Source organism: Capsella rubella, unplaced genomic scaffold (assembly GCF_000375325.1).
Source record: "Capsella rubella cultivar Monte Gargano unplaced genomic scaffold, Caprub1_0 scaffold_5, whole genome shotgun sequence".
Taxonomy (NCBI): Eukaryota; Viridiplantae; Streptophyta; class Magnoliopsida; order Brassicales; family Brassicaceae; genus Capsella; species Capsella rubella.
In genome coordinates, this window is record NW_006238919.1 from 13,617,084 (window position 1) to 13,628,294 (window position 11,211).

Below are 11,211 nucleotides of genomic sequence, written 5' to 3' on the forward strand. Positions count from 1 at the left end.
AACAGATATCTCAATCTGTTAATAAACTGCTATACTTCCGGATTCCCAAACTGATTATTTTTAAGAGTTCCAATTAAATTACTCTTTTTTCATTTTTCAAAGCTGATTAGTGATTACCAATTTTAATTTTCTTAGTAAAAATTACTACACTTATACCATCTCCAATGGTTTTTGCTATTTTTGCCTCTATAATAGAGGTGACTTTTGCTCTAGTGGTTTCCTCTACTTTGTTCTCTATAATAGAATATTCTAAATAGATTCTTTTAAAATTTTAATATTAACACAATCTATTTATAAAAGTTGCAAATTTACTCATTTACTTTAACTTTTATAAAATTTTAATAAAATAGTTTCTTTTATTTAAATTAAACATTTATTATAAAACATCATATTATATATATTTTTATTTAAAAGTACATCGCATTATATAAAAAAACAATAAGATACTAAATTCTATTATTATATATAATAAGGTAAAATAAAATCTCTTTTCTCCTTCAATAAAAATAAAATCTATTATTATATATATTTATAAGATTTTATATAATTTACTTTTTCAAATGGTAGTCTCAAATTTTAGAATATATATTTAAATTAAAACTTCTAAAATATTTTATATTATTAGTTATTAAATATATTTCTTTGTTTATTGTTCATAAATAAAAAAAAGTTTAAGATTAAAAGGACTACTTTGCAATAAAATATAGAGGAAAAAATAGAGTTCCTCTATATATAGAGATAAAAATAGCAATCTCTATAATAGAGGTGGATATAGAGGTGGGTTGGAGCAAAATTTGCTATAAAATAGAGTTTAGAGAAAGAAATAGAGGTGGGTTGGAGATGCTATTAGACTTCTACATTCTAATATTTTTTAGTATACATCAAGAAATATGCAACTCTTTTTGTTCATGACGCAGTCTATCGAAACACAAATGTCCACTTTCATAACCGCATCACCATTCTCTCCAAGATTTGTATCGAATTTTATGTTTTCGTTATTTATTGATTACGTATCTCTTTTTAGTTTATAGTTTTAATTTTTTTGCCATGTGAATTTGTTGGGAATCTTCGTCCGTCGTCGTTACTTGTTAGCACAAAGAACCAAAACCAAGACGCATCCACCAGCATATACCTTTTTTATTTTTTTCTGTTGAATTTTGAATCACTCAATTTTTCAACGCAGAGAATAATATCTAATATATAATGGGAACCCAACCACTCAAAACTATTCTATAAAAAAACACCAAATATAAAAAACAACATAACAATATATATACATTGGCAAAAACAATTCTTTTTTGGGATATTATCGTCACCTCTCAAACTGAGTAGTCGATTCTACATAAGCCCAATTGGCAATATCTTAATAGAGCATGCTGTTGATCCGGTATTGAAGAAAAGTTTCATTACATTCTTCTGTCGGATATTTCGAAGTCTACCAGTAAACTGACGATGAACGGTTCAACGGGTTTAGTACGGCCTTTGAGAAGAGATGACGATGTCAAATAGACAAAATACCCCAGGGTTTAGGATCCTCCCCTCAGCAAATACTCAGTCAGATATCCTCTGAGCTCACCACCAAGCGGCTCAGTCTGCTTGCAGAGCCGGTCTGCGTAGCCTGTGTCATGATGACCAGAAAAAGGAACATCCTCTTGCAGATAATCTCCACAGTCGATTATGATGTTATGCAACAAACAACACACCAGTATTATACTCGGCAGTTTCCTCCTGTCTGGTCTCCACATAACCTTGCTGAGGATCCTCCAGCTTCCTTTAAGGTGTGCAAAGGCGGTAGCTGCCACTGACCTCATTTTCTCATGCCTGTCGTTGAACGCCATCATGGAACCAGAGGGATCATCGCTGTCGTGAGGAGTTATAAGCCAAGGAAGAAGCGGGTAACTGATCCCTCCAACTACATATTCTCTAACTTGTGCTCCTTCATACAAAGTTTTGACATTTCCGTCTAAAATCTGACCGGTTTCACAGAGTTTGAAGAAGCCAGAGAACTTGAGAAGCTTGGAGACGGTCATGCCGCCTGGCCAGCCGGTAACCATGTTGAGAAATCTCATTTCGTGATCAAAGACTCCTTGTAAGAACATGCTGTAGTTCTTCTCGTGGTCACACCAGTCGTCTGAGGCTTGCACAGCCGGGAGAGTCATGATGATGTGGGTTGTATCAATGGCTCCGCAACAATTGGGGAGGCCGTACATATCCTCGAACTTAGACTTGATCTCTTCAATTCTGTCAGAATCTGGCCAGCGGAGATGATGCTTGGCGCGTTCCTCAAGTGCCTCGATGAATCTCCAAGTAACCTGAAAAAAAAATAAAGCAGCCAGGAAGCAAAATGTGAATGAATAAAGGGAGCTGAGGTGGGAGTATCTTGTTGATTTAGGAACCTGGGAAACAGTGGACTGGCCAACACCAAAGGCAGCTCCGACGGAGACCTGAGAATCACCAGAAGCTAAGCGTCGAAGAGCAATGGCGACTTGTTTCTCAACGCTAAGAAGCCTACCCTCGATGTTGATGAGGCCAGAGGGAGGTCTAGAGATAAGATCCTCCCTGACGAGCGAGCATATGTAGCTAAAGGTGGTCTTAGAAGCCCTAAAGAAGTGCTTAAAGGCATCATCTTCGTCTGACGGGACTGTTAAAAAAAAAAAAAGCTGCAATCTAAGAGTTGTCTACAAAATCAAAAATCAAATCGGAGAGAATCTATGAAACAGGGACAAATCTACTCGAAGAAAAAAAACACAAATTATTTCGGAGGATCAGATCTGAAAAGTAAGAAGGGAGAAAACCTGAGAGAGAAGAGTTTCGGTGCGAGAAAGTATCCCACCAGTCGCAGTCAATAGCCTCAGGGTCCAAAGGAACTGCGTTGATTCTCTTCTTCTTCTCCTTAAGGTCCTTATCCAAAGGTTTCTCCGTCTTCTTCTTCTTCTTCTTCTTCTTCTTCGTCTTCCCCACCGGAGGAGCCATCGGGGAGAGAAACAGTTCGAAATTCAATGGAGGAGGTGGCCACTCCAGTCCAGTGGGTAAATTGGGAATTAAGACGTCGAAAGCTTGCTTTCTGGACTCCTCCACTGGGCTATCCATATAGAAACTAATTTGCCGCATAAGGCCCATCTCGATTTATTCTAAGGCCCAGCTTGACATCATGTTATCCGATTCCCACTTGCCTAAAAAGCGGTATGTTAAGTAACTGATTGTTGGACTTTTGTTTTGGGCCGTGTTGGGCTTTTGCGTTAGTGGGATCAAAAAAAAAGAGAGAGAGGGGGAAAGAAAGAAGAAGGAAGGACCACACTGAAAGGGAAATGGCAGAGACAGAGATTCTCGAACCCTATCAACTGTCCTTGTCGGATCTTCTTCTTTGGTCCTCTCGCTTTCAATCTTCTTCTCCGAGAGACCGTAAACGCTGTCAATGCATCTCGAGAAACGTGATGTCAGCTCTTGGCCCCTCCGGTCCAGGCCTGCTTTGTATCACCGGCGTTCTTGGCTCCGCCCTTCTGCGCCGTCAACTCCTCCCTATGGCTCGGAAGCTGGCTCTTCTCGTTCCGGACAAACGGATCCGCATTCTGAAGGTAATGCCCAACCTTAATATTCAGATTTCCATTAATCCAAGTAGCTTGTATCCGTCAACTGTTTAGTTGCTTCATCAGTGATACTGATTCTGCGTGTTCGTTCATCCTTGCTGCCTTAAGGAGCACCACTTGGGTAGCGACGTTTCTCTCAAGAATCCACTACGAGACGTCTCTTCTTTTGCAATGCAGCTCAATTTTGAACGCACTTCTAAATCTTCACAGGGGAAGCTGTGGTTCCACGAGGCTAGCCCTACACTCGATTTGAAGGAGGAGGGCGATGATGATGAGTTCACAAATCTTGGCGCTGCCTTTAAGGGACTAGGTTTTTGTATGAGGGAATTAGGCTTGTCCATTGCTCGTATATGCGACAGGGAGATTGGTGGAGGCTTCCTGGAGGATAGTTTACTGGAGTCTTGCACAGCAAAGGCACGCCTTATACATTACCACTCTGCTGCTGATAAACGTGCTCTCAGAGAAGCCGAGAGGAGCAACCAATCTGGTAAACGAGTATCAAGCAAGACAAGAGTCCATAATGCTGCTGAGCAACAAGAGGTGAACCGTAGAAATGGGGATGGTTTGAGTGGGAGTCACTTCAACCTGTGGCAACAGTGGCATTACGATTATGGCATCTTTACTCTTCTCACGGATCCTATGTTTCTATCCTCGTACTCCTACCAGGATTGCTCTTTGATGAGCAGACACTCTTATCTCCAGATCTATCATCCCAGCAAGAACAAGTTCTACATGGTCAAGACTCCACAAGACAGTTTTATAGTCCAAATTGGAGAATCTGCTGATATTCTGTCCAAAGGGAAGCTACGGTCGACTCTTCACTGTGTATGCAAACCAGAGAAGCTGGAGCACATAAGCCGTGAGACATTTGTGGTCTTCTTACAGCCAAAGTGGAGCCAAACTTTTTCAGTCTCAGAATATACAATGGAACATCTAAGGTCATATTCTCTACAGAGTCAGCTCCCTGATACGGATGAGGTCCCTAATCCAGAGATACAAAGAATCGTTCCACCTCTATCGTCTCGGTTAAGGGATGGGATGACGTTTGCCGAGTTTTCTCGGGAAACAACAAAGCAGTATTACGGAGGGAGTGGTTTGCAATCTAATAATAGTGATAAATTGAGGCATGTGAAATGAAACCCCGCAGGTAAATAGCCTTGTCTAGTCTTTAGATACAATTCGTTCATGGTAATGAGTAGTTGAAGCCAAAAAAGAATGAGCCAAGAGGGAGGGTGTTAGTTCTAGAGAGAGATCAGATTAAAGGGTTGGGATTCGTCTTGTGTACTTCGATGTTGGAGCCATAACAGTGAAAGCTGTTACATCGTTTTCACAGTCAAAAGCTCTCTCTTTCAAATCAAACATGCTTTCTTTTTATTTTGCTCTTCTTTAGTCTCTCTCTGTGACTCAGTTTATGTTCCTGTTGTGTCTCCCCAGATGCTGTTCCATTCTTACATCTCTTTGTTTGCTTTCAAGCGTCGCATTAAGACAAAGTGTTGTTATTAAAGTAAAAGCTGCCTCCCCCTCTTCGCAGATTCGTTTAGGGAATCAATCTTTTTCTTTCTTTTTTGACATTTTTATGATTTATCGTTTTTTTCGTGAATGGTTTTTGTACGTGTAGATCAAATCGATAAAAGGGTTTTACCCGCAAGTCTTTTTTTTTGCGGTGAATTCAAAACGAAAGTTTCAAACTTTCTCCCTTGAAAGATGCTTGCTTTGACTTGAAAAGGTGTACCTTGGTTTCAAAACCCTAGTCTAAAACACCATGGAGAGCGGATATATACTGTAGGTGTCTATCGGTAAGGAAATCAAAAGCAAAAGAGAAGATGGTAGCTAAAAAGTAATCTTTGAATAAACAATACTAATACGGGAAAAGAGCATTCATCATCAATCAAAGTGCAGTGCAGACACATTCAATTTTCATAAAATAATTTTGGTATAATATACAAAACGTCCAAACAAGAACAATGATTGCAAGGCAAAGGAATAATCAGAGAGAGACAGAAATTTTTATAATGAAAGAATGGAAATACAATATGGGTATCCCTAGAATTAGACAGAGCAAAAGGGAATAAAGGATGTATCTTTATTAAGTAGTGGTCAGTGGTCACCCACTCTATTAGATGGTTTCTTTCAAAGTGCATTATACAAGTATATACATGTGTACATGATATCTTGAATATTAGATATGTGTGACGTGATGTGCGCTGTAATATATCAAATAAGATTACAAGTGCATAAGATTGATCTATATATCTCAACAATGATAGATAGCGTGTTTTACGAGAAACAAAAGTCTACAGGAGAAGCTTGGATATAAGTTGATAGTATTGGAATGAATGAATGAATAACGAAGTTGCAGTAGAGGTGGCGGTGGAGAGATAGAGAGAGAACGAGAAGAAGGTGACGTAAGGGAAAGCACGCGAAAGCAGAAGCTGCAGCTTATGCATATGTGAATGTACGCAAAGTTCGCAGCTTTGTGTTTCAAAACAAAGGGAACAGTGAGTAAAGAAAGGCTGAGGGACCAAAATCATATATGTACAGAGACTGATCAAACGCAGTCGTCTCACTTCTTTATTATGGGATCCTTATCTCACCAAGTTTTAGCACCTAAAATAAGCCAAATCCATCAGTTAACCAACAAACAATATTCTATGATCGAGTACACTTAATCCATAGAGCAGTGATGATATATATACGATCTACAAATAAACCAAGACTTAGAGATAGCTTGTTTAATCAACAAACACACCCTAAAAAATAAATATAAAAAAATATATGCTTTCTTTAGTTAAGACTTAAGAGACACAACACTCTAATCACAGATTTCAATTTTTCTTTGGGCTCATCTGAATTCAAACATACTGTATAAGACTGACTCCTCTATTCTGCTATCCAAATAGTTATGATTATTTTGATTACTTAATATAAAGGCTAATTACAAGGATGCATTTTTGTCCAGACGTCTAAAGTAATTGTTTTTTTTTTGTATGTGTGTACAGTGTGTTGTTAAACAATTGGGCTCCCTTATAATTGAAAAGGGACGTCTTTTATGGTATCCCATTATTTACGCAGCGACTATATATAACATGTTTGTTTAGTCCCTACTGGTACTACTACTGTCTCAACAAAACAATCACTCTTTTCTTTTTTCCTTCTAAAGAAAAGAAAAAAGAAAAAAAGAAAAGGTTGTCGATCATAGTTTCCTTGTCAAGCTAAGAGAGAGGATGGAGAGAGAACTTCGACGACCGAACCCAATCAACAGCTCTCGTCGGCCGGAGATGTTTTCTCCAGGCACCGGTAGTACTCATTTGCCGGAAAGCCCACGGGGTCCAATGGAGTTCCTGTCTAGATCCTGGAGCGTCTCTGCCTTGGAAGTCTCGAGGGCTCTCCACACCGCCAAATCAGCTTCGGCCACCAACAGAGCTCCCTCCTCCATCAACACTCCTATACCGGAAGAAACGATAAACCCTGAGAAAGAAGAATGTCCGCCGGAGAACAATGCTAGTGTCAGCAGCCAGTTCTCTTTCGCTGCTTCCGCCACTTCACAGCTTGTTCTTGAGCGCATTATGTCTCAATCGGTACGTACGGACCTTATCGGGTTACACTTACACATAGTTTTGTACTTGTAGATTTGTAGCTGCCATCTTGATATGAGTTTCTGTTTTCGAAAATGAAGGATGTGTCGCCGTTAACATCCGGAAGGCTATCACACAGTAGCGGACCACTCAACGGCGGTGGCTCTTTCACGGAGACAGACAGTCCTCCCATCTCCCCCTCCGACGACTTCGACGACGTCGTCAAGGTTCTTGTTAAATCCATTATAGCAACTCTAATCCTTGTTTATTTATCATTTTACGAGTTTCGATCATTATTTTTTACTTAGAACGTAGGTCGCATACTTTAGAGCTTGTCTGTTATCAAAGTAAAAAGCAAAAAAAAAAAGAGTCAAAGAGAAAAGTACACAACCAAGTGAAAGCAGAGGCAGAAGGCAGAAGGCAGAAGCAACACTTCCTTCTTTTTTGAATAGATAAAATCAGATTTGACTTTGACTCTTAGCCTCTCTCTCTCTCTATTGACACATTGTTTTCCTCCATTTTACTAATAGAGATGTTTACATTTAATAAATTAGGGAACATATCTATATTTATATAAAGACCAATCTTTAGTTTAGTTGGCAGAACATCATCTTAAATTGGGTCGCTTGCCTTAATTTAAGCAAGTGCCAGGGATTAGCCGTCTGGGTCTCGGGACTATAAGACCGCTTTAAAAGCCTGTCGGCGATAGATCGATGGATATATAGATGATATGCGATTCAAGTTTTATTTTATATTGAATGCATTGTCTCCACTTTGATGAATTAGAATACCTTTACGGTTAAAGACATTCGGATACAGGAATAGGTATGTGACTGTAACGGGAATTGCTATTACTCCCTCCCACAGAGATTTTTCACCTTGCTTACCCCCCTTTCCAAGCAATCAACTACTCCGTTTGCTTTTCTTGTCTTTTATTCAGTGCCATCAACTTGTTAGAATTGTCATTAACTCCGTTCACCTAAACCAATCCTAATGCAGTACTTTCGCACCCACAACACCATACAGCCTCTCTTCTCCGGTACAGGAGGCAGCCGCGGTGGCACCACTGGAAACGGGAGCATTACCCCCATGGCTGGAACGGGTCCAAAGACAGTTGGTAGGTGGCTCAAAGACCGAAAGGAAAAGAAGAAAGAAGAGAGTAGAGCTCAGAATGCACAGGTCCATGCAGCTGTTTCGGTTGCCGCCGTTGCATCTGCCGTGGCAGCTGTAGCTGCAGCGACAGCAGCTTCTTCACCTGGTAAAAACGAGCAGATGGCCAGAATTGATATGGCCATGGCTTCTGCCGCTGCTCTGGTGGCTGCTCAGTGTGTGGAGGCCGCAGAAATCATGGGCGCAGAAAGGGATCACTTGACATCCATTGTGAGCTCTGCAGTAAATGTTAAGTCCCATGACGATATTGTTACGCTTACTGCAGCTGCTGCAACAGGTATTGCATTAAAATGTAGTCAAATTACTTTTGTCTAGATACCATATGTGAATTCACCCACTTTCTGCAGCTCTGCGAGGAGCTGCTACACTCAAGGCACGAGCACTGAAAGAAGTATGGAACATAGCTGCTGTGTTACCAGCCGAGAAAGGAACAAGTTCAGCGCTGTGTGGCCAGGTTGACACAAAGCATAGCGATAGCAGCTTCAGTGGAGAATTACCTATGGCTGGGGAAGACTTCCTCGGAGTCTGCAATCAGGAACTACTGGCTAAAGGCACTGAGCTCCTCAAACGAACTCGTGGAGGTAACTACAAAGCTACACATGTATAAAGAACTTAGTACGGTGAGTTAAAAAAAAGAAGGGTCTCAAACCTTGAATTTTTTGGAAGCAGGTGATCTCCACTGGAAGATAGTTTCCGTCTACATCAACAAAGCAGGTCAAGTTGTGCTAAAAATGAAAAGTAAACATGTCGGAGGGACCTTTACAAAGAAGAAGAAACGTAGGTTCTTTGCCGAACAAGCTGTTGCTTCTTCTCTTACACTAGCCTGGCTTTTGAACTAAAGCTGGAAAGATAATATAAGTGATAACTGTTTGATTTGGACATTTGTTGCAGAAATGGTGCTTGAAGTGAAAAAAGATATACCTGCATGGGCTGGCAGGGATCTCTTCAACGGAGACAAGAATCACTACTTCGGGTTAAAGACTGAAACGAAGAGGATCATTGAATTTGAGTGCAGAAACCAGAGAGAATACGATATATGGACTGAGGGAGTATCTCGTCTTCTTGCCATTGCTGCAGAGAAGAAGCAGAAAAGTTCCATGTCCAAATGGATGGCACCTTGATAACATAAAACTAGGAGACTTTGTCGAACATCCTATGATAAGAATAGGTTTAAACATGGAGGAATGAGTAGAAGACATTCCCTTCTGTAATATCCTTTTATTCCATTGATTGAAGAGATGACTTATTAAAGCTAACAAGTTTCACAAGTAAAACGTATTTATTGGCTTCCGGTGTGCCATGTTACAAGGTTCAACTTATCATCTATACAAGCCAAATATCTATGCAGAAAAAAGAATTTGAACAGATGAAGTAGGTAGAGCGCTTAACTATCAGCAGCCCTTAAGAGAGTAAGCAGAGAGAGGAAGAGATTAATGACATCCAAATAAAGAGAGACAGCAGCCCAGATGTACTCGTCATACGAGTGCCTCTTGATCAAGTTGTCGGTATCATATACGATGTAGCCACAGAAGATGATGGATGCCACACAACCGTAGATCATCACTGAGATCTTACCTAAAGGGAAGAGAATCTGCAGAGCCCATAGACCACAACAGACATAAGACCTCCAAACAGAGAAAATCCAAAGAAAAAAGAAAAGGATAAGATATGATACCTGGATGAAAGAAAACACCATGAGCACAATGACGGCACCGAACAAGAAAGGTCCGAGGAAGTTGAAGTCATGGCCTCTTTTGGCAGCCCAGAAAGTGTAGAGCGTAAGGGAGATCACCACCACAGCGGTCAAAATGACAGACTCGAGAATGACCTTCCCTGTTCCACGAACAATATCAATCAGGTTAGCGATGATCGATGGATACTATACTGAGCTCTCAGTGGATCTTACCGCTTGTAAAGGCGCAGGTCAAGCCAACCGCAAAGGCAAGAGAGACGGTGAAAATCCCGAGTAGTATATAATTCACAGGGTGCTTCTGGTGATAGTAATACAAGGGACACATCACTGCACGCAGGACAAAGCAGATTAGGAAGATTGTCGATTTGATTGAGGACAAATAAGATAAAAATTTATTTAGTACCAATCAACGGAGTGAATATAAGAAGGATGTAGAGAGCGAAGCCGGCGCTGGTGGTGGTGAAGAAGACAGAAATCGAATTAATCTTAACGACGGTGGCGGCTACGGCGATCGTGACGAGCAACTGGATGGAGATGATGGAATAGACCTTGCGGATGAAAGACCATCGGAGCTCGGGGCTCTCCAACATCATGGGGTAGAGAGGCGTCTGAGCCGACTCCAAATCATACTTTTGGTTCCACATCTTCCGAATCTCTCGTCTCGTTTGTGTGTATGTCAACGCCGGCGATTACTAATCTTTTCAGCTTCCGACGGTTCTTTCAATATACAATTGTGGAGTAAGACAACAAGAGGCGGCGAGGTGAACCTTCCCGATACGTCCTCCCAATTAAAAATAATCAGACCGCTCAGATCTTGACACCTGTTATCAGAATATTCCACTGGCTCTGGCTGGGCCGAATAGAGAAGCAACAACGTTAATGCTGCTGTTCAGTTCAGTAATATGGGCTAGGCCCATCATCTCCATAGATGGTAAACAGTCGTACATATCCGTCGGAAAAGGTACCTTTGTGAATGTTGCATCAATGGCATGAATAGCTCTGAGCAATGCTTCCAAGTAAAGAGAATCATCAAAATTGAGCGGCAATGAATCTTGAAACCTGCCAAAAGTGATGGATCCGGACTGTCGAAATTCCAAAGAGGGGGCCATTGGGCGATCGGATCACGGCCGGAGCTCCACCATGCTTGTAAATACTCAAACATGTTGAAGATTCTTCGGCGGCAACG

At 40.8% G+C, this 11,211-nt stretch overlaps 4 protein-coding genes across 5 annotated transcripts; 2 read left to right on the forward strand and 2 right to left on the reverse strand.

Moving 5' to 3' along the window:
- Positions 1-1,206: 1,206 nt before the first annotated feature.
- LOC111830419 (protein ANTAGONIST OF LIKE HETEROCHROMATIN PROTEIN 1) lies at positions 1,207-3,105 on the reverse strand. The gene is made up of 3 exons (XM_023782201.1): positions 2,796-3,105; positions 2,397-2,641; positions 1,207-2,312 (listed from the first exon to the last, which is right to left on the reverse strand). Exons 1-3 carry the CDS (start codon positions 3,088-3,090, stop codon positions 1,527-1,529), a joined length of 1,326 nt encoding a protein of 441 aa, XP_023637969.1. The 5' UTR covers positions 3,091-3,105; the 3' UTR covers positions 1,207-1,526.
- Positions 3,106-3,208: 103 nt separating this feature from the next.
- On the forward strand, positions 3,209-5,122 carry LOC17886209. 2 transcript variants are annotated; one of them, XM_006292955.2, is made up of 2 exons: positions 3,209-3,575; positions 3,696-5,122. In XM_006292955.2, exons 1-2 carry the CDS (start codon positions 3,309-3,311, stop codon positions 4,722-4,724), a joined length of 1,296 nt encoding a protein of 431 aa, XP_006293017.1. In that variant the 5' UTR covers positions 3,209-3,308; the 3' UTR covers positions 4,725-5,122. The 2 variants fall into 2 exon arrangements, with proteins under 2 accessions (XP_006293017.1, XP_023637970.1); XM_023782202.1 differs by having other exon boundaries at positions 3,798-5,122.
- Positions 5,123-6,729: 1,607 nt separating this feature from the next.
- On the forward strand, positions 6,730-9,469 carry LOC17886007 (VAN3-binding protein). Its single transcript, XM_006292156.2, has 6 exons — positions 6,730-7,165; positions 7,264-7,389; positions 8,162-8,609; positions 8,680-8,913; positions 9,002-9,109; positions 9,224-9,469. The coding sequence occupies exons 1-6, from the start codon at positions 6,812-6,814 to the stop codon at positions 9,451-9,453; spliced, it is 1,500 nt and encodes a 499-aa protein (XP_006292218.1). The 5' UTR covers positions 6,730-6,811; the 3' UTR covers positions 9,454-9,469.
- A 123-nt stretch (positions 9,470-9,592) lies between these two features.
- On the reverse strand, positions 9,593-10,791 carry LOC17887556 (protein LIFEGUARD 2). Its single transcript, XM_006292628.2, has 4 exons — positions 10,429-10,791; positions 10,239-10,352; positions 10,008-10,165; positions 9,593-9,923 (listed from the first exon to the last, which is right to left on the reverse strand). The coding sequence occupies exons 1-4, from the start codon at positions 10,667-10,669 to the stop codon at positions 9,717-9,719; spliced, it is 720 nt and encodes a 239-aa protein (XP_006292690.1). The 5' UTR covers positions 10,670-10,791; the 3' UTR covers positions 9,593-9,716.
- Between the last annotated feature and the right edge of the window lie 420 nt (positions 10,792-11,211).

What these genes read in the sequence shown, in the direction of transcription:
- LOC111830419 (XM_023782201.1), bottom strand. Translation starts at nt 3,090, where the DNA reads ATGGATAGCCCAGTGGAGGAGTCCAGAAAGCAAGCTTTCGACGTCTTA. An exon ending in CCGAAACTCTTCTCTCTCAG is followed by an intron (nt 2,642 to 2,795) that starts GTTTTCTCCCTT and finishes TTTTTTTAACAG; the next exon opens with TCCCGTCAGACGAAGATGAT. An exon ending in GCCAGTCCACTGTTTCCCAG is followed by an intron (nt 2,313 to 2,396) that starts GTTCCTAAATCA and finishes TTTTTTTTTCAG; the next exon opens with GTTACTTGGAGATTCATCGA.
- LOC17886209 (XM_006292955.2), top strand. Translation starts at nt 3,309, where the DNA reads ATGGCAGAGACAGAGATTCTCGAACCCTATCAACTGTCCTTGTCGGAT. An exon ending in AACGGATCCGCATTCTGAAG is followed by an intron (nt 3,576 to 3,695) that starts GTAATGCCCAAC and finishes TGCTGCCTTAAG; the next exon opens with GAGCACCACTTGGGTAGCGA.
- LOC17886007 (XM_006292156.2), top strand. Translation starts at nt 6,812, where the DNA reads ATGGAGAGAGAACTTCGACGACCGAACCCAATCAACAGCTCTCGTCGG. An exon ending in AGCGCATTATGTCTCAATCG is followed by an intron (nt 7,166 to 7,263) that starts GTACGTACGGAC and finishes TCGAAAATGAAG; the next exon opens with GATGTGTCGCCGTTAACATC. An exon ending in TACTGCAGCTGCTGCAACAG is followed by an intron (nt 8,610 to 8,679) that starts GTATTGCATTAA and finishes CACTTTCTGCAG; the next exon opens with CTCTGCGAGGAGCTGCTACA.
- LOC17887556 (XM_006292628.2), bottom strand. Translation starts at nt 10,669, where the DNA reads ATGTGGAACCAAAAGTATGATTTGGAGTCGGCTCAGACGCCTCTCTAC. An exon ending in TATATTCACTCCGTTGATTG is followed by an intron (nt 10,353 to 10,428) that starts GTACTAAATAAA and finishes TCCTGCGTGCAG; the next exon opens with TGATGTGTCCCTTGTATTAC. An exon ending in GACCTGCGCCTTTACAAGCG is followed by an intron (nt 10,166 to 10,238) that starts GTAAGATCCACT and finishes TTCGTGGAACAG; the next exon opens with GGAAGGTCATTCTCGAGTCT.